This window comes from Grammomys surdaster, unplaced genomic scaffold (genome assembly GCF_004785775.1).
Source record: "Grammomys surdaster isolate TR1022 unplaced genomic scaffold, NIH_TR_1.0 167, whole genome shotgun sequence".
NCBI classification, from domain to species: Eukaryota; Metazoa; Chordata; class Mammalia; order Rodentia; family Muridae; genus Grammomys; species Grammomys surdaster.
Window position 1 is genome coordinate 7,772,731 of NW_021604615.1, and position 20,507 is coordinate 7,793,237.

Sequence of the window (20,507 nt, forward strand, 5' to 3'; positions counted from 1 at the left end):
GCTTCGACTTGCATTAGGAACCCTGCAGAGAGCAAGGGCCTCCAGGCATTATTCACTTGTAGAATTATTTATTGCCAAAAATATAAGCCTTTGGAAAAGAATATACATATGAATGATAGAAGCCAGCAAGATGGCTGGGCACGGAGCTTGTTGTGACGCCTGAGAAGCCGAGATCAGTCCCTGAGACCCATGGAAAGGTGGGAGGGGAGAGCCAGCTCCGCAGTTGTCATCTGCCCTCTATGCGGAAGCCATGGCACACACACACCGAGAATCACACCACACACACCAAAAATCACACACACACACACACACACACACTAAATTTCAAAAATACAATTAAACTAGGTGTGGTATCCCTTCTCTGTAATCCCAGGACACTCAGGAGGCTGAGGCAGGAGGATAACCATGAATTTGGGGCCCGTCTAGGTTACATAGTGAATTCCAGGACAGCTTATGCTACAGAGTGAGACCCTGTCTCAAAAAACAAGGCAAAGAGGAGACTGGGCTCTCTCTTGCTCCTCTCTTGCCTCTAGCTTCTCTCTGTCCCCTTGCTCCTTCCCTCTCCACGAGCTCATGGCCGGCCTCTACTTCTCTCTCTCTCTCTCTCTCTCTGCCTCTACTACCCTCCTGGCTCCCCTCCTCATGCCCTGAATAAACTCTATTCTATGTTTAAAAAAAAAAGAAAAAAAGAGGAGACTGGACAGATGACTCAATAGTCAAAAGTACTTCCTCCTTTTCCAAAGGACCCAAGTTCAGTTCCCAGACCCACTTGTAACTCACAGCCACCTGTAACTCCAGCTCCAGGGGATTAAACACCTCCTTCTGACTTCTGTGGGGGCCTGCATAACACACTTGGTAGACATTCACATGGGCATGTGTGTACATGCTCACTTGCTTTCTCTCCCTCTCCCTCTCCCTCTCCCTCTCCCTCTCTCTCTCTTTTTCTCTCTCTCTCATTTGGAGACTTGGTTTATACATCCATCTCACCTTAATAAAATACAGTCATTCTATGCTCTGAGACTATCAATGTCAGTCCAGTAAGCAGAACGCATGTCTTACCCAGACACTGGAACAGAGCTATCAACATACCCTGCTTGAAGTCACTGTCGAACATGGCCTTGCGCCCAACATAGTATTTGTACGTGATCCTCTGCGCCGTGCTATAGTCATCTTTCAGATTCGAGCTGTCGATGGCTCTGATAAGAGGTTTACACAAATGGAGTTTGTTGATCTATAATAAAGAAGAAACTATGTAAAACACTGATAAGCAATATCAACAGAACAAGCAGACAGAAAGACAGACATGAACTTGTTTTGCTTTTTTAATATGAATTTCAAAGTCATCAAAATTTCTGTAAAAAACAAAAAAAAACTACCTAGTACAGACAACATACAATCGAGAAGCTTCGACTCTGTGAGGGGAGTCAGAGCCCGCCCTGTGCTCAGGCTGCACACTGACAAACTAAATGTCCCATGAAGTGAAAGGCAGATTCTCAGTGACGTGGGACAGGCTGCCCTTTGCCCACTTGTCTTTATGAAGCAAGCCTGACTCCTCTGTCCATCCACATATCTACATATCCCCCAGTTCCATAAGGGTGACATTACAACACAAGACGGAGGCTCAAGAGCGGCCACACACAAGCCCCATTACAAGGACCAGTTACCAAGTGCCCAGCACTTCCGTCCCCACAGGGCTGGTCACTCAGTGCTCAGAGCCTGTGTCTGAAGTAGCTGCGTTTCCATGAGCTATCTGATCCTAACTCAGATCTTCATGAACCTCCAGTTCTTACTTGCTTCTGTGGCACAGGTTAGGCCCTGGTTCTAAAGAATGCTGCACGGTTTTCTCATTGAGCTCTGGTCCTTGTATTTAAACAAAGCCTTGCCCTTGGGAAGCACAAATGACTACCAGCTGTTAGGATTATTAATGTGGGTGTGGTTAGGTTCCCTTCCTATTACATGTCAGAAGGCAAACTAAACCAATGATTTACCTAGGCAGAGAGAAAATGAGACTTACAAAAATGCATGCAAAGCAAACCTTAAAATAGATTTTAAATAGCTGGTTCACCAGGAAGAGCATCCCCCACTTCTTAGAGTCTTCTATGCCAGCACGACTACGGGAAGAACAAACAAACGGGGTCAATTACAGAGTAAAGCACCAGGACAAATTACTACTGTGAGAGCAAGCCCCACAGCCCGAGCCAGAGTCACCAGAGAAAAGGCTCCATCAGCAGCTCTCTGCTCCTCCCGGTCCTAGAGACAGCCGTGTCTTCTCCTGCATGCCAGCCTCCTCCCTGACACGCAATGGCGAAGGTCGGAGTGAATGAGTTTAGCCACAGCAGGCACCTGGTCACCAGAGCTGCCCTCAGTGCTGGCATTGTTGTGGATATTGCTGCCATCAGTGACCCCTTCTTTGACCTCAAGGCCTCCATGTCTCAGCACGACTCTATCCACAGCAAGTTCCATGGCACAGTCAAGGTGTCATCAATGGAAAGGCCATCTCCATCTTCCAGGAGTAAAATTGGCCAACATCTAGTGAGGAGGTGCTGGTGCCCCCATGACGTGAGCTTACTGGTTCTTCACCATCACGGGGAAGGCCAGGCCCACTCAGTAGTAGAGCCCAAGGGTAATCCTATCTACCTTGTGTTGATGAGCCCATGACTGTGATGGGTGTAAACCATGACAAGTAGGACAACTCTCTTGGCTTTGTTAGCAATGCCTCCTGTACCTCCAATGTGCTCAGCCCCGTCAGGGACGGCTGAGGTCATGCTATCACCGCCATCCACAAGACTGTGGACAGCCCCTCTGGAAAGTCGTGGTATGTGGCTGAGGAGCTACACAGAACATCACCCCTGGACTCACTGGCACTGCCAAGACTACGAGCGAGGTCACCCCAGAACTGAACAGGATGCTCACTGGCACGCATGGCCTTCTGCATTCTTACCCACAGTGTCTGCTGTGGACCTGATGTGCCACCTGGAGAAGCTGCCAAGTATGATGACACCAAGAAGGTAGTAAACCAGGTACCACAAGGCTCACTGAAGGGCATCCTAGGCTACAGTGAGGACCAGGCTATCTCCCGTGACTTAACAGTGACACTCACTGTTTGACCTTGGATGCTGGGGCTGGCACTGCTCTCATTGACAACTCTGTAAAGATCATTCCTTGGGATGTCAACAAACAACAGAGACAGTGACAGGGGGGTGGACCTCACAGCCTCCATGGCCTCCAAGGAGGAAGACCTGGACCCCCTACACCAGAACCAAGAAGAGGGGCCTCAGCTGTTGAGGAGTCCTTGTCCCACGTCAGCTCCCAATACACACTCAGTGTCCCCTCACAGCTTCTACCTCAGAATCCAGAGAAAAGGAGGCCCTTGGGAGGCCTAGTCTCTTCACCATCAGGGAAGCTCACTACACCTGCCAAGAAAAGAAAAAGGGACCCAAGGATTCTAACCCAGTTGGACAGCTGCAGGCGCCCTCTGCAGCATGAGCACATGAGCACACGAGCACACTCTAAACGGAGGTCATGAGCAGGCGGCTCTGGAAGAACACTTTCTCTCCTAGCAACAACAGCACGACAACAACAATAATCCTTACACACATAAGGAGGAGCCCAAGGAGGGGTCACGGAGAGCGACGAATCCACGGCAGAAGCACCGCGGAAAGTAACAACTGAGCGGCCCTAGTGAGGAAACACCAGGACCCTGCTGACCAGGCCCTACCAAAGGCTCCAATGTCAAACCTCGCACAGCGGGTCTGTGTGGTTCTCAAGGTCTACTTCACCCCAAAAAGCAAACAGGAAGTTGGAGTATTTGAAGGGAAATGTACAAAAAATACCATGTTTTTTTTTTTTTAAAAGGATGATGAGAAATATTGAGATAATTTGACAGATGGACAGGGAGAAGACATAGACAGGTAAGTGTAATAAACTCACAGACGTGGTACTTAGAGGTTGTCCTATAAAATTATCTCAATTCTGCTGAATATTTGTAGATTTTCATGGTAAAGCATTGGGAAAACAAAACCCAGAGTTGAATTAGCTGTGGCTCCCCGACACACATGTAGCTCCCCCATGTGCAGTGGATGCTGACCTAAGGGTAGCTCCTGGGGACATGAGACTGAGAGCTCAGAGGCTGGACACACAGCAGAGACCTGGTACTCGTGGCAGAGAAGCGAGTCGACCACAGTGACGCTGGTGTGAGCACTGTCCACTCTCCTAAGAGCACAGTCTGCTCCAGGGCAGCTGCCCAGACAGTGCTGTACCTGTACTTTCCCATACATTGGTCCAACGGTATCCCAAAAAGGCACGTGCTCGCTAGTTCAATGTCCTCACACCCAAGTGTGATAAAGAATTTAGATGTTCAGTCTACTTGAAGCCACAGCAGAAACTCAAATTCAAAAAAGCAAATTCAGGCAGTGAGAAGTGACCGGGCAAGCATGAGTGTGCCACAGTGGTAATACCTTACTGACCTGGCCGCGGAGGCACAAGACACAGGCAAAGCCTTCCTTCCTTCCTTTGCCCACCTTCTGGGCAGCATCTGGCTACTGTGGCACATGTCAAGCTAATGTTCTGAGGACAGCAAACACTCAGTCACCCGGCTGACCCCTCAGCAGTGTGCACTTCCGGCTCTGTGATCATAGCCACTGGAACAGGCACAGGAGGCAACTCACTGCTGATTTAGAGTGGGCTAGGACCTGCTCACTAGACATCTAACTTTTTTTCTTTTTCTTCTTCTTTTTTTTAAATTTAAGATTTTTCAAATATATAGATCATTACAGCTGGGCATGTAGAATATACCTTTAATCCCAGCACTCACAGAAGCAGGTGGATCTTTGTGAGTTAGAGGCCAGCCTGGTCTATAAAGTAAGTTCCAGGACAGCTGGGGCTACACAGAGAAATCCTGTCTCAAAAAACAAAAACAAAAAAACAAAGAGGCAAATGTTCATTTAAACATTGTCCCTTCTTGTTCAGTTCTGACAGTTCATTTACAACCCATACTACGCCTTTATCAGGCTGTTATTTCAAATGTTTTTCAAATATGGCTGCTTTGCTTGAAACACAGGTACTTTTACTCTGCTTGGATTTTTGCAATCTAATCTGAGAAACCACTGACAGTGCAAAGGTCAAGGAGGGGTCATGTTGTGCAGAACCACTGAGTCCCAAGGACCCCCAACCGTCCATTCAATAAGCAGGTATCAAGCAGAAAACGGATGGCAAGAGACAAGGAGCCCTCCCTCAGTGATCTCCTCCATCTCTCGTCATCAGCATCCACACATGACAGTGCCAAGTGCAATGCACTGTGGGAGCTGATGGGCGGAAACTCTATCCACTGTGGGCTGGGCGGGGAGAGCCTGAGACGGCTGAGACCTTCCCCTATGGACGGGCAGTCAGTTAGGACTGGTGGTGAGAGGTGAGGAAACAGCCGAGACCGCTAATCATGGAAGGACACAAAGAAGGGTGGAGGGCAAAGCCTCCAATCACAAAAACAAAACAGCAAGAGCAACACAAACCAGCAATTAGGAATACGGGAAAGAGAAGACCTGAGACGGCTCAGACCTTCAACCACGGGAGGTCAGCATGGGTAACATAGCAAGACCACACTCCACACACACACACTTCCTATGAATACATAATCAGAACATCACTATATGATGGTGGAGACAAGTTTTAGCAAAAAGACGGAGACTCTTTCTGACAGAAGGTTTAGTCAAGAAAAAAAATTAAACCAGCTAGGTTGCGAACCAGCTAAGACAAATTACACAAAATTAAAGAGGGGGGGATGATCAAAAGGATATAAAAAATTAAATATCAAAAAATATAATAAGCCATGTAAGCATCTGGGAGGCAGAGACAAAAGGATCTCTGAGTTTGAGACCAGCCTGGGTTCCAGGATACACACAGAAAAACCCTGTCTTGCAAACACAAAAAACAAAAGAATCTAATAAACCAATCACTCAAAATCCGGATGCTCAGTGAACCATCTACAGGAGACTGAGCCTCACTAGACAGAGTAGCAGTGCTCAAGTCAGTGACAAGCAGAGAAGCAAGCGCAGTGTCCCCCCAGGGAGCAAGGGGGAGGAGGCCTGGCTGTCAGAGCTGACAGGGAGAGAAAGCTAGGCTGTATGCACCGGGCAGAGATCTTCGAAAGTGAAGGCAGAAAGTATGGCCAGCACCAAGGACTGAGTACAGGGAGAGCTCTTCAGGGGACAGAGCACCGCATGCTCCGACGGTGAGCACAGTGAGCCTTCTTCGTTCTTTACAGACAGAGCCCCCAGACCTCGCTTACGTGTCACTGGCGCAGACCCGGAAGCAGCTCATCAGGAGCTCGGCGGCTTTTTCCAGCATGTCTCCGACTTTGCTCTTCCCTTTCTTTACCAACTGCTGATCTGCCTAACAATACAAAAGGATTTACTTTTTAAAGCAAACAGTGGCAAAATTAATGGTGCAAGTCTCCAATAGTGCACGCATCTGAGGAGTAGCCGGTGCTAACCAGTGAGCTTATTTCTACAGCCCTTCTCAGTCAGAGGCTTCTTAAGAACTGACAAGTGTATACATATTTCCCACACAGACAGTTTGTGTGTTTAGTGAAACTGCTGTCAGTGTCTGTTTCACTGATGGTGTCTTTTTGCTCAGTCCTCATGGTGGGGCAAGAAAGCTCCCTGCCCCACCCCCCATTTAAAGATTTATTTGTATTTTTAATTATATGTATGTATGTATGTATGCATGTACGTATGTATGTATGTATGTATGTATGTATGTATGTATGTATGTATGTGAGTGTGGGTGCCTGTGAAGGGTGTTAGATCCACTGGAGCTAGAGTCACAAGCACTGTCTGTGCTTTGTGTTGGAATGTTAGTCTCCTTATCAGTGAGGTATGACCATGCTGCCTATAGCTAGCCAGTCCATCGTACACACTTACCACAGCTGGAATAGACTGGTACACAACTGTAACAGAACCACATAGTCATGCGGTTTGGTGGAAGATCAGTGCTGAATGCAGGATGAAGAGGGCTTGATGTGATGGCAAAATGCTCACTGAGGGACTCTGCTAAGTAGTGCCCGATGTGGGCGGGCCCAGCTCACTGTGGGAAGGCAGGCAGGACAGCCATGGGGACCACAATGTGCTACCCTCTAAGACATGCTTCAGGGCCTGGGGGCAGCTCAGTCAGTGAAGCGGTAGCCTTACAAGCACAAGGTCCTGGATTGGATTCCCAGAACAACGGTTTAAACAACACAACAGAAAACATGGTGCATGCAATGCTTGTAATCCCAGCTGACCAGCCTGGTCTACTAGGCAAGTTCCAGGCTGATGAGATGAGACCCTGTCACAAGACCATGACATCTGAGGCTGTCTCTTCTTCAAGGATGTGAGTACAAACACACACACATACACACATACACACACACACACACACACACACGTTTCTGGGGGCTTTGGTTGTGTCAAGAATAAATACTCTATAATGATCTGAAAGGCTGTTAAATACACCTCCCTTCCCCCATTCTCAAATGCCTCTACAACGCAGCACCTTACAATGGAATGAACGAATATGCAGCAAGACCCAGATGGTCTCTGTTAAACGGAACTAGGTTGGTTAAGAGTAATGCCATTCTCTTCTTGTCAGTTTAAATTAAAAACCAAAAGATTTATTATTGCTATTGTTTTATGTGTATAAGTATTTTGCCTGCATGTATGTCTGTGTACCGTGTATGCATGTGGTATCCATGTATGTCTATGCACTGTGTGTGCATTTGGTACCCATGTATGTCTATGCACCATGTATGCATCTGTTACCCATGTATGTCTATGCACTGTGTGTGCATCTGGTACTCATGTATATCTATGCACCATGTATGTGTCTGGTACTCATGTATGTCTATGTACTGTGTGTGCATCTGGTACTCAGGTATGTCTGTGCACCATGTATGCGTCTGGTACTCATGTATGTCTATGCACTGTGTGTGCATCTGGTACTCATGTATGTCTATGCACCATGTATGTGTCTGGTACTCATGTATGTCTATGCACTGTGTGTGCATCTGGTATCCATGGAGGGAGAAGAGGCCATTAGATGTCCCAGGATTGGAGTAAGATTGTTGTGAGAGACCATATGGGTACTAGACATCAAAACCAGTCCTCTGTAAGGGAAGCCAGTGTCAGTAACCACCGAGCCACCTCTCTAGCCCCTGCTGCTCCTCAGTTCCTCCTGTCTCAGAGTTTCACTTGGTTCTCTGCATCTTCTAGCTCTCTGCTGGGAATGTCAGTGTTCTCATTTGTTTGTTCCTAATTGCCCACTGAAGCACTTCTGTGATGGCTGCCTTAAAACCCGCATCAGTTCACTCAACTGTTGTAGAGTATGGTGGCAGTCTCTTCGGGATCAGTGGCTTCTGGGGTACTGTGTTATAAAGCTATAGGCCATATGCATGCGCCCTTTCAGCGGCTCTCTGCTAGCCGAGAGCAGAGACAACACCTCTTTGCTCGCAAATGGGTTGGGGCAGAGGCTCCCCCTATTTGCTGCTGCAGACTTTTTTGTGGAGTCTGACAGAAAGTGCTGCTGTACGGGGCAGTTATCCTCTCTTTCATAGGTCTTATTCCTGCCTGTGGCATTTCTGTGTTCTCCTTGCCAGGGCCCTCATCAGAATAGACAGGAAGCCCCGCCCGTCCATGTCGCCGAGCTGTGTGAGCTTTCACATTCCCAGGCCTGCAACTGGCCTAGTGAGAAGAAGAGAGCTGGCCTGGAACACCAACAGTTTTTAAAACCATAAAGGGTCTAAGGCCCAAAAGATGCTTCTGTGGCTCCCGGAGGGAGGCCAACTATAAAGTTCAAGGTCTGTACCCTCCTCAGCCGCCACCTGAGTGCCCAGCACAGGCCACACCTCAGAAGTGAAGGCGGAAAGCTGTTCCATGTCAGTCCGCTCAGCACCACAGTGGCCCGCCACTCTCCACAGAGAGGGCCTGTCTCCACGGACAAGAACGACAGACAAGCTGCTGCCTGGTCTTCCCCTCCTAACACCCAGATACATCCCACTGTTTATTCATCCCTCAAAACTGGAAATTAAGCAGTAGGTGGTCACCCTACATATTTAACTTCACACCAACAGGGATAGGAAATTAACTTACATTATTGGCAAATATCCGAAGGTCAAGTGCTACTGCATACATAACAGGCAGAGCCCTAAGGATGAAAAGCAGGTATGTAAGAAGAGCTAAAAGTCCAACACCCTACCACCCACACCAAGGCTATTACCCAGAGGCAGGTCCACACCCTCCCCAACTCAGATGCATCTGTCACACAGACACATTGCAACCCCAGACTTCCTGGCCAAATACTTAATTCTTACTCCATACCACTGTCCTAACCCCATTCAGAGAACTGGACCCTGGTCTATCTGTGAGGGAGCTCCCAGAACTTTGTCATTCTCTAACTCCCCACCACCAGCAAACAGCTCCATATTAAAAACGCTCAGGCTCTGAGCAGGAGCTGCAGTGTGTAACACACAGTCACCAAACAGGCCTGTGTTCATCTCGCTGCCAGCACTGGGTAAACTAAGTCCTGCATAGACTAAGTCTGCACTCGGAAAAGAAAGAGGACAGCTGGTTGCTGATGGCGCATGCCTTTAATTCCAGCACTGAGGAAGCAGAGGAAGGTGGATCTCTGAGTCTAAGGCCAGCCTAGTCTATAGAGAAAGTTCTAAGACAGCCAAGGGTACACAGAGAAAGCCTGTCAAGAGAGAGAGAGAGAGAGAGACAGAGAGAGAGAGAGAGAGAGAGAGAGAGAGAGAGAGAGAGAGAGAGAGAGAGGGAGGGAGGGGGAGGGAAAGAATATGAATATATGAATATCAGACATGAAAAAACACATATCCGTAATCAGCATTTGGCAAGTTAGAGCAGGAGATTCTAGGCTAGTCTAATCTACAAAGATCCTGCCTCAAGCTTCTCCCATAACTGTCCTCAGAAACTGGAGGCTAAGGATGGAGCTCAGTCAGTCGGTAGAACACGTGCCCAGCATGCACAAGGCATCGGGCCGGTCAGCAGAGCACGTGCTCAGTACACACAAGGTGGGCTGGTCCCCAGTGTGGGATAAACTGGGTGTGGTGGCACTTGCCTGTAGCTTCAGCATTGGAGCAATGGAAGCAAGTTCAAGGTCATCTTCTGCTGTCGTGAGTTTGAGGCTAACCAGGGCATGTGAGACCCTGTCTCAGACAACACCTTCAAAGGTCTAGGAACAGAACTGAGTGCCAGAGTGCTTGCCTGGCACATACAAGGACCTGGGTAGTATAATGCTTAACATAAGGCAAAAGTTCTGGGGTGGCTTCACCCATCCTTTAAAACAAAGTCAAAACTGACAAACACGGGCAGAGCATGGTCCGTATAAAGACTTCCGTAACAGAAACCACTCCCTATGCACCGTGTACAGGTTGTCTTTGTAGTTCTCAAATGCTGATTCTCTACTGGCAGAGTTGAGCACAGGACCCCGGTACGGTCTCAGTGTTCGTAAACATCTTCATCACCTTCTGCATAGTTCAACAAAGAGCTACATGGCCTATAGCAAAGCAGGAGAGGCAGGTGGGACTTCCGGGCAGAGTTTGGAACTCTGGGAGAGTCAGAGCGAGATGCAGAGGAAGAAACAGGTGCTGATACTGAGGAGAGGTAACTAAGGACCCATGTGGCAGATCACAGATTAGAATGAACGGGTTAATGAAGTTATACGAGCTGGTCGGGAAACAACCTAAGCTGAGGCCGACACTTTCACAGGGAAGTGTCAGTCAGTGACATTGTTTGGGAGCTGGTGGGTTGGTGATAAGAAACCCTGCAGTAGCTCTTACTACAGACTTGGCCATGTCAGTCTAACCCAAGCCCACACTGACACCACCTAACCCAGCTGTTCCGGTTTCACTTACCAGTTATCTTCTTTGTGGGCCTGGAATGCTCGAAGGAATGACGTGCTGTATTAAGGAAGGTATGACACACAAAACTGAAGAAAGACTACTCTGAGTAAAAGTGAACTAAGGGACGAAGTGTGCTCTAGATGACTGTAAAATCTTGAAGGTAGAAAACACACCACAATATCCACATGTCAGCGGCCAAGTAGATTCAATGCAGTCACTTCATACAGTCCGGCATGAGGCCATGCCTTTAATCCTAGCACTTGGGAGAGGAAGGTTCCAGGCCGGCCACCATAGTATGACCCTGTCCCACAAAACAAGATATATGTACATGCCTCTGTGTGTGTGTGTGTGTGTGTGTGTGTGTGGTGTGTATGTGTGTTAACAAGTCTGTGTGTATGTGTTAACAAGTCTGTGTGCATGTATGTGTACAAGTCTGTGTGTGTGTGTGTGTGTGTGTGTGTGTGTGTGTGCATGCATGTATCTGTGGTGGCTAGAGGTAAACTGTGGGTGTCATTCCTCAGGCCGCCCACCTACTTTTCTGAGAGAAGGCCTCTCACTGGGATCTGAAGCTCATCGGCTAGAGACAAGGAGCCCGCCCCAGGATCTGCCTGTCCCCACTTGCCCAGTGATGGGCTCACAAGCACACACCAGGCCTGCCTGTGTTGTGGGTGCTGGAGATCCAACTCAAGTCCTTATGTTTATGGGCAAGCTCGTTACCAACTAAGCTAGCTCCCCAAGCCCTGTTATAAGGTTCTTCTCTTTTGCATTTGTACTTGGTTTCTCTGAGTCCACTGGTTATGCTACATTTAAACGGTCAAGAATCTGTACTATAAGGTTTATTTTGCCAACACTAGAATTCTGAAGTTCTAGGGAAATTTGGACAGTAGCATTCTCTTCTTCGTGTATTTAAACACAGTAGTTTTCAAGAACTAAAATCTAGAGCTCTACAAAGACCTAGCACGCTCTCAGACCGAGGACTGAGGGTGACATGCGTACGTGAGTCCACTCTTCTCCACCCAGGCTGGGCTATGGCTCTAAGACCTAACCAGTCTCTGCAGGAACACTTGCAAAACATCCTCTCTTAATTATGTCTCTAGGTTAGTATGCAAAGTAATGCTTTCACTCTGGCATTTTCATATAGAACGGTATTGTCAAAACACTATTTTTGGCTGGGCATGGTAGTGCAGGCCTTTAATCTCACAACTTGGGAGGTAGAAGCCAGTAGGTCTCTGTGAGTTCAAAGGCCATTAAGAGCCCATAAACAAAATAAACTAACAAAACATTATTCTTAGAGCTAGGGATGACTCTGTGCTAAGAGTGCTTCTGGTGCAAGCATGAGACCCTAGTTCATGCCTCAGTACCTATGTGAACATCTGGAAATGGCCGTGCGTGTCCAACACCACAGCACTGGGAGGCTCAGACAACGAACATCTGGAATGGCTGTGTATGTCCAACACCACAGCACTGGGAGGCTCAGACGAGTGGATCCCAAAAGCTTGCCGGCCAGCCAGCCTTGTCAAGAGAGCAAACCTGCAGTTCAGTGGGAGATCCTACCTCAAAACAATGAGGCCAAGGCAAGACATCCTTTTTTGGCTTCTGACCTCTGTGTGTGCACATTTATGCACACACACCACACACAAACACAAACTTTGCTCTTCTCAACCAAATTAAAGAAACCCACCCTCCATGTATATATACTGATGATATTAAGGAGAAGGGAACTAAGGCACTAATCAAGGAGAATTGAGGAGACTAATCGGAGGGGAGGGAAAAGGAAAGAAAGGATGGGGTAGTGAGGTATGGGAGGGAATGTCTTCAAAGTAAATAGTGGCAGGAAAATAGCCTCACATAACCCTGTATAGTATAAATAAATAACATCCAATATACTGAACAGTGCTCTTCCTTACTGTATAAGTAACCGGGTGAGTCTTAAGAGCCAGGCTAAACTTAGGAATCCAAGAGATTGTGGTTCATTTTTAGCTGAAGGTTTGAACAACTGGTCCAATGTTTCCAGACTGTGAACCTCAATAATACACATGGTAAAGGATATTGGACTATCACTGTCTGGCACTTGTACGCTTCTATGAAGTCGTGATTCCCCACAGCATAGGTACACCTGGAAAAGACGTCAGAGCCTGAAGAGAATCACACACCGGATGCCACATCAGCCCAGAGTGCAGGTCTCTCACACCCTGCCCAACCCAGTCCAGCTCCTGCTTGGCAGAGAACCACAGATGGAGGAAGCACCAGGGACCACTGACTGGAAGCATCTGATGGACGGGAAGCCCACAGGGTTCTGACACTGCTCTGTCAAGGGCCAGAACGGGAAATCCTTCAGCTGCTCTGAGCAAAGGGACTGCAGACAAGCATGGCTATCCACTGTCAGGGAGCCTCCAAAGACACTCTGCCTAGGTTCCTGCTGGCAGCCAGAGCCAGCCCACCAACAACTCTGCAACCTCACTGCAGAGAGCACACAGCTAGGAAAACAGGGGATGTCTCTTGTTGTAAGAAACAATAGTGGCATCCCCAAGTATTTCAAGGCCTGGCCCAGCTTGCTCTGAATACAGCAGGATGCAGGCCCAGTCCTGTGCACATGGCTTCAGCATCCACAGTTCTGTTTGAGTGTCGGACACACTGGAGTGAAAGCAGCCGACAGACTGTGTGAATGACAAGAAGCTTGGCTTTGTTCTGCCTAGCTCAGATCCTTTTTCTTTTTTCCCTATAAGGCAGAGATATTAAAGCCATACTGTGCCACGAGAAAAGCAAGACCTCAGTTAGTTATTACAAATACGAAAAGACCTAGAAATACCAAGTGTGGCACAGAGGCACATGACACATTTGTCCACTTTTCCAAGTTAATTATTCACTGCTGCAAGCAAACAATGATGCATGATAAAATCAGAGTGAACGAGCGGTGTGTTACATGCATGCAGTGGTGTGTGTTTGTCTTCCTACTGTCAAAAGATTACCTTAAGTGAGCTGCAAACATTTCATCATAAGGGGGTTCCAGAACTTGCTGGCATTTCTCTTCTGGAGAAGCCATCTAATCCACAAGGAGAAAGGGTAGGATAAAGTTAGAAGCATGAAAGACATTGACATACACACAGAGCGTCAGATGGACACTCTCAGAACTTCACAGCCCAGAGAAACAGCTCAGTCTGGCACTTCTGAAGGAAAGGCTCATTGCTCCACCAATGCCTGTATTTCAAGAAAACAAGAAGCTCAAGAATCCAATTCAGTTGTTTGCTGAAGGCCAGAAAAGCACTTTCATACATATTTTATTTGGTGTGTGTGTGTGTGTGTGTGTTTATGATGTGTGCCTGTGAGTGTAGGCCCACATATGCCATAGCACACACAGAAGTCCAGGCTTGCTCAGCAAGAACTTCTACTCAACTGTCCATGTCATGGGCTCTCACACATATTCTAGTACTTAAAGCTAGTCAGTCAGTCAGTCAAGAAACCATAATCAACTCCTATGGCTTTAATAAACAAGTATACAGCTCCTTCCATAAATAAGGTCAACAACTTAGTGACCATGTCATGCGAAGTCACTGCACAGCTTCTTCCTATGGGGAACAAGTGTCCTGGGTTAAGGGCCAACAGTAATTTCTAACTTTCTCTCCCCTTCCAGTGGTAAGGACGGGACAAGTTGAGCACACCTCTGAGGATGAATTTTACCTGTCATCATGTGACTAGCCTTAAAGCACCTTGGGATGAGCGTGACTTCTGGATGTCTGGAATAGGTGACTGTGTGAAAGACATGTCCTTGTCCAGTAGAGAGGACACCCATCAACTGCTGAGGAGCTCAACAGGAACAGAAGTAAGACAAGAAAACACACCCTTGTGGCTCCTGACAGCGCATCTCAGGCAGGCCTGGGTCTACCCACAGGCCTGGGACTTGGTGGCAGCACTGGCTTCCCGGGCCTGCAGCTGAAGGGCCTGCAGCTGAAGATGGAAGGTCACACAAGGGCCTTCTCAGCCTCCATAGCCACACGACCCACAAAAACCCATCTCAGGGTATATATGAATTATGCACGTATAAATGTATTCTTATTAGTTGTTTTTCTAATAGTAAACTAGTGCAAAGTGGATTAATAGGAAAACAGTCAGTGAGAACTCATCAGTGTAACACAGACCCACACACCTATAAACAAAGGTGGGAAGGGAGGGTGCTGAGACTAGAAAGTCACATTCTAAGCCAGGGAGACGGCTCAGCAGGTAAGAGGCTTGCTGCCATGTCTGATGGTCTTAGTTCAATCCCTAGGACCCACATAGGGGAAGAAGAGAACCAACTACCATAAGGTGTCTTCACCTTCAAACACACACAGACCATGGCACATGCATGCCCAAATACATATACACAGAAACAAATGAATAAGTGTAATTTTAAAATTAAACTTAAAGGAAAAAAAGCAGAAAGAAAATACATCACTATTTTGTAGCTCCTCCTGAAAAAACTGACTCAGATGGTGACCACCAGCATTAACCTACAAGATGAAAGGTCAATGGAATACTGTCAAGACAGACAGACCTACTTGATCACACATACAAGCCCGTGATCCCAGCTGAATGGTGGCTAGCATAGCGCGCTCACACAGGGGTGCTGTGGCCAAGTGAGCTGGGCTCTACTCAAGAAACTTAGAAATTTTCAAATGGGAGTGGTAATATTAGTTTCCTTTTACTCAAACTTCAAACTTCCATAGAAAACTGACAGCCCAAAGTTCTCTCTAGATGCCTGTGTATAGCCCTTCCTATCTGCAGACTGAGAGCCAGCATCCCTCACTCCTCTCCATTTTCTTTAGACACTACTGGGTATGTCCACCGCCTACCTGGAGCCGTGGGTTTGCAACATGAGGGTGCTTGAAGGACACCAGCTCTGCACAGGATGGTCCATCTCTGTTGTCGATGGCTTCATACACCTGAAGAGGTGAAGGGGACACTTGAGTAGGTAGACAAGATCTGTTCTCACAGGGCCTGAGTAATGAACTGTACACCGTAAGAACAGTTTCCTCCTCTGTGAGAGAGGCTAGAATAACCAAAATGTAAAGTTACCCAGGAGACAAATATGTTTCAAAATGGGATCTTTTGAGGGTAAGAAAACAGGTAAGCCAGAGTCCTCCAAGGCAGGGAGCAGCCTGCAGGACTGTTTACTCCTGAGTGACTTCCTTTGCCAGCGCCCTTGGAGATGGCAAGGGGAAGTAACCCTAACACCAGTAGCTATGTGTGTCCGTAATCAGCTAACTGTGCCTAAAGCACAACTTAGCTGGCAACGGGCACAGCTGCACAGGACACTGTGCACAGGACACCGTGCACAGGACACCGTGCACAGGACGCCCTGCACAGGACGCCCTGCACAGGACGCCGTGCACAGGACACCGTGCACAGGACACCGTGCACAGGACGCCCTGCACAGGACGCCGTGCACAGGACGCCCTGCACAGGACGCCCTGCACAGGACACCGTGCACAGGACGCCCTGCACAGGACACCGTGCACAGGCCTGGACTCTCTAACAAAGTCCCATCAGAGTCCTGCCCCAATAATGAGATAAGAACTTAGGAGTGGGGAAGAAAATAAGGCTGGTGATGGGCCTTAATAAGCAAATCTTTTTAAAAAATAAACAAATCTTAAAACAGTGTGTGTGTGGGGGGGGTGAGGATAAAGCCCCATGATCCTAGAATGTGCAAGTCCCTGAGTTTAGTCCCCAGTACTCTTTTAAAGTGTCTGGTCATACCACAGATACCGCATCCCTGGCACCCAGTCACTGCCACAGGTGCTTTACCAAACACTAACACAGAAGCTGCATCCTTTAAGGTTAGACACCGTTTGGACCATGAATTTATACCCCAGGCAGCACCTGTGCACAATCTCCTGGGCTGGCATATCAAGGGAAAGTGTTCTTCAGGAACTCCAGGAGACATCTCTCCCAGCTACACTAGATCTTCTCAGGTCCTAGTCAGTCCACAGGGGGTACCACCTTCTCTTAAACCTGACAGTTCCTTAAAACTGTACACAGTCTTTCTATCTACTGAAAACCCACAGCAAACATAACTGATACCAGGCTTGTTTTATAAGTTCCATTCCTCACTGACAGCAAAGCTCCTTGGAGAAAGGGCTGATGCCAGAGCTGGGTCAGGGAAGGCTTGGATGAGCTTAAAAAACATGTGGCCCAAAAAAGGTTCAAGGAAGAACAGGGCCAGGTTCAAAAGCCATAGAAACCAACTGAGGCAGCTTTCAGAAAATTTGAACTTCCAAAGGAGTACAATGATAAAGTATAACTGGGTATTAAAAATAATCCATAATGTGTACTGGGTATGACATCCCATGCCTTTAATTCCAGCACTTGGGGGCGGAGATCTATCTCTGTATGCTCAAGGAGAGCTGGATCTACTAAGGGAGCCCAGGACAACCAGGACTATGGGCAGAGAACACACATAAATACATACATACATACATACCCATAAATGTTTTTAAAAAAAGAATATAAGGGGAATTTTTGTTTGGTTGGTTGGTTTTTTGATACAGGGTTTCTCTGTGTAGCCCTGGCTGTCCTGGAACTCACTCAGTAGATTAGGCTGGCCTTGAACTTAGAAATCCACCTGCTTCTGGCTCCCATGTGCTGCATGTGCTGGGATTAAAGGTGTGCGCCACCACTGCCTGGCTAATATTTACATCTTATTATTTATTTTAGCTAGGTATTGGTGGCACACACCTTTAATCCCAGCACATGGGAGGCAGAAGCAGGTGGATTTCTAAGTTCAAGGCCAGCCTAATCTAGTGAGTGAGTTCCAGGACAGCCAGCGCTACACAAAGAGAGCCTGTCTTTAAAAGCAAACAAACACCGTTTTGTGGTGGTGCACGCCTTTAATCCCAGCACTTGGGAGGCAGAGGCAGGCAGATTTCTGAGTTCGAGGGCAGCCTGGTCTACAGAGTGAGTTGAGTTGCAGGACAGCCAGGAACCACAGAGAAACCCTGTCTGGAAAAAACAAAACAAGCAGCAAATAAACAAAAATTGACATTTTTTTTTTTATGTTATGAGCTGCCATGTGGGTGCTGGAAACTGAACCCAGGTCCTCAGCAAGTATCCTTACCCTCTGAGCCATCTTTACAGCCCAGAAATTATTCCTTAACCTAAAAAACAAATAGCAAATACGTATAGAAAGAGGGCCAGGATGTGACTCAATGAATGATAGAGCACTTGCCCCAATGCATAGACCCTAGCTTCAGGTCCCAGAACCACATAAAAAGAAAATCAATACAGAAAGGGAAACAGGAAATCATATCCTGGCCAACTGATACAGTACCTGGTTTGGGAACGAACTCTCGTGAGGGTAAGCCACCTCTAGAAAAGGGACTGGAGGACAGGAAGCTCACAGCCCCACATTAGCCAGAACAAGAATACACACAATGTGCAACATGATGACACTCTGGATTCAAAAACAAATCCTAAGAAATAATTTGCAGAACAGTGGAAAATAAAGAGTTCCATACATCAGTGTCAAAGTTCTCAGGCTACTGAAAGTATCATGGTTACAGGGAGTGTCCCTGTTCTCAGGGCTACGATGTCTATGATGTTCTTTGGCTGTGGGTTCTGAATTAGAGGTGTTTTAGAGCTGTTCAACTTGGGAAATGGAGTACAGTTTCCTTCTGGACCTTGGAGAAAAGTAGACCTCAGTCTTGCTGTAAGGGGTCAATTGCTCAAGCTCCGTGTTTGTCTCTCTGAAACAGATGCAGGCCCCCTTGTAGCCCATCACACCACCACTATGGAACTGGGATACCCAGGACTCAACACACGCATACTGACGCCATGCCATTCCCTAGGATAGGATGGAATGACCTTTATTCCTGGCTCAAGCAACCACGAGAGTAACCGGCTACCTTATTAACCTGCAAGGATGGCAAAATTCAACCAACTCGATCCCAACAATTTCTGGGAAATTAGCATAGGAAATGGGGAAAGAGAGACAATCTGTCAACAGGTAGCCACTGGCCAAGGCTGTTGCCAATGTGTTGAAATAAAGTCTGGTCTCTTGGCCAACAATAAGATCACTGAAGTTGAAGCATGATCTCCAGATCAGCATCTTGCTACGAATTAAATATCTGCACTTCAGAGCCAGAATCTGAGTTTCATCTGATGCTTCTGAACTGAGAAGACATGGGTTAGCCACCTACCGAGCTCTTCAAGGAGGGCCTTGTGATGGAATCAAAGTGAATATATATGCACACACAGCACTGACAATAGTGCCGCTATTTAAGAAGCACACAACTACTACTTCTAGTACTCTAGTACCCAAACTGAGGCGTTTGGGACAGGAAAAGGGGGCCTTGATAATAGAGCTAAGTGCAAATCCAAGATTCATAACCAGCCATGAGCAGCAGTGTAGTCACTTAAAACGTTCATCAGACTTTGCTATCTGGCTGCCTCTTGTGTCAGGTGCATTGCCTAGTGGGATTCACACCTTCAACACCTTAACAGGTCCTCTCTCCTAGGTTTGTGGAGAAAACGCAAACGTAACCCTCCACCCAGATGCAACACTGTTTGCCTGTGCCATTCGCAGGCTTTGAGCAAAGCCTTGATGGGCACCGCTGCCAAGAGACACAAAGTGCTTCGTACTGACAGTGCTACACAGAGAACCGCTTCTACAAGTGGCCCCGATCTTGCTACCTCCACCTCGGATCCTCCTCTGACCCATCGGGAAGCACCTGCAACTTTTTAGCAAGGCAGGCTGCCCACTGCATGCAGCAGAACCTCCTCTCCTCAACGGCAGCTGCAGGACCCCCGGCACCGTCCGACTCGGCCCCAGGACTCACCACCGTGGCCAGTAGGCAAGGATACCAAGCGAAACCCACCTGCTGTAGGTACTGGTTAATGGTGATGTGCGCCATAGCAGCGGCCGCGGGCCTTAAGTGCCTCACTTCCGGCGCAGGTCCGTCTCCACTCCTTGTCCCCACACTGTAACCTCTGCACGTTGGTTCCGGAGCCGGTGGCGCAAGCCGAGCAGAGCTGGCGCGAGCACTTCTTTTTGGTAGCTGTCAGTGCGGCCGCTGGGACGCCTGAGGTCCGGCGGGGGCGCGCGCGAGGACGGAGGACTGACGTGGAAGAGTCCTAGCCGACTTGGGGACGTGTCCCTGCGTCCCTGATCACGTCTGTGCGCTAGTGACCCGATTCCTCGTACTCCTCACCCCCTTCCCCGATGAGGGTGACCCGCACCCCAGCCCTCAGTGTGCAGAGGTGCGCCTGGCTCTCTTAGAACAAAAGTCCAGATCACTCTGGGAAGACGTCCCGCGCACTCCTCGCACCCGCTGGAGGTGTGCCTGAGTCCTCCCACCCCTCTGCACTGGAGCACCCCAGATCAATGGGTGTAGCGTATTCCGTCCCCCAGCCCTCGACGTGCCACCGCACGGAGCATTCCTGAGCCCTGGGTGTGAGGTGGCCCCAGAGGCAAGGTTGTGGGATGCTTTTCTCCACTCAACTCTCCTTCGCCGGGGTGTCCGGGCCTTCGATGTGACGTTGGGCAGCAAGCTCCCGAGCACTCGGTGCGGGTGGCACGGCGCCCTCTCGCGAGCATTCGTTGTAGAACGTCCACGACTCCCCCGAGCCCTCCTTGGGCGGAGTCCGC

The 20,507-nt window shown here is 48.2% G+C and overlaps 1 protein-coding gene across 1 annotated transcript in view; it reads right to left on the minus strand.

Annotated features, from left to right (window-relative positions):
• Positions 1–20,479, minus strand: part of Pcid2 (PCI domain containing 2) — a 26,176-nt gene extending 5,697 nt beyond the window's left edge. Inside the window, exons 1-9 of the mRNA XM_028766334.1 lie at positions 19,738–20,479; positions 15,718–15,807; positions 13,858–13,931; positions 12,939–13,004; positions 10,901–10,942; positions 9,120–9,174; positions 6,284–6,387; positions 2,036–2,111; positions 1,090–1,231 (exon numbers count right to left, since the gene is read on the minus strand). Coding sequence (XP_028622167.1) covers positions 1,090–1,231; positions 2,036–2,111; positions 6,284–6,387; positions 9,120–9,174; positions 10,901–10,942; positions 12,939–13,004; positions 13,858–13,931; positions 15,718–15,807; positions 19,738–19,773 — 685 coding nt within the window. The 5' untranslated portion in view covers positions 19,774–20,479. The remainder of the gene's footprint in view (positions 1–1,089; positions 1,232–2,035; positions 2,112–6,283; positions 6,388–9,119; positions 9,175–10,900; positions 10,943–12,938; positions 13,005–13,857; positions 13,932–15,717; positions 15,808–19,737) is intronic.
• Between the last annotated feature and the right edge of the window lie 28 nt (positions 20,480–20,507).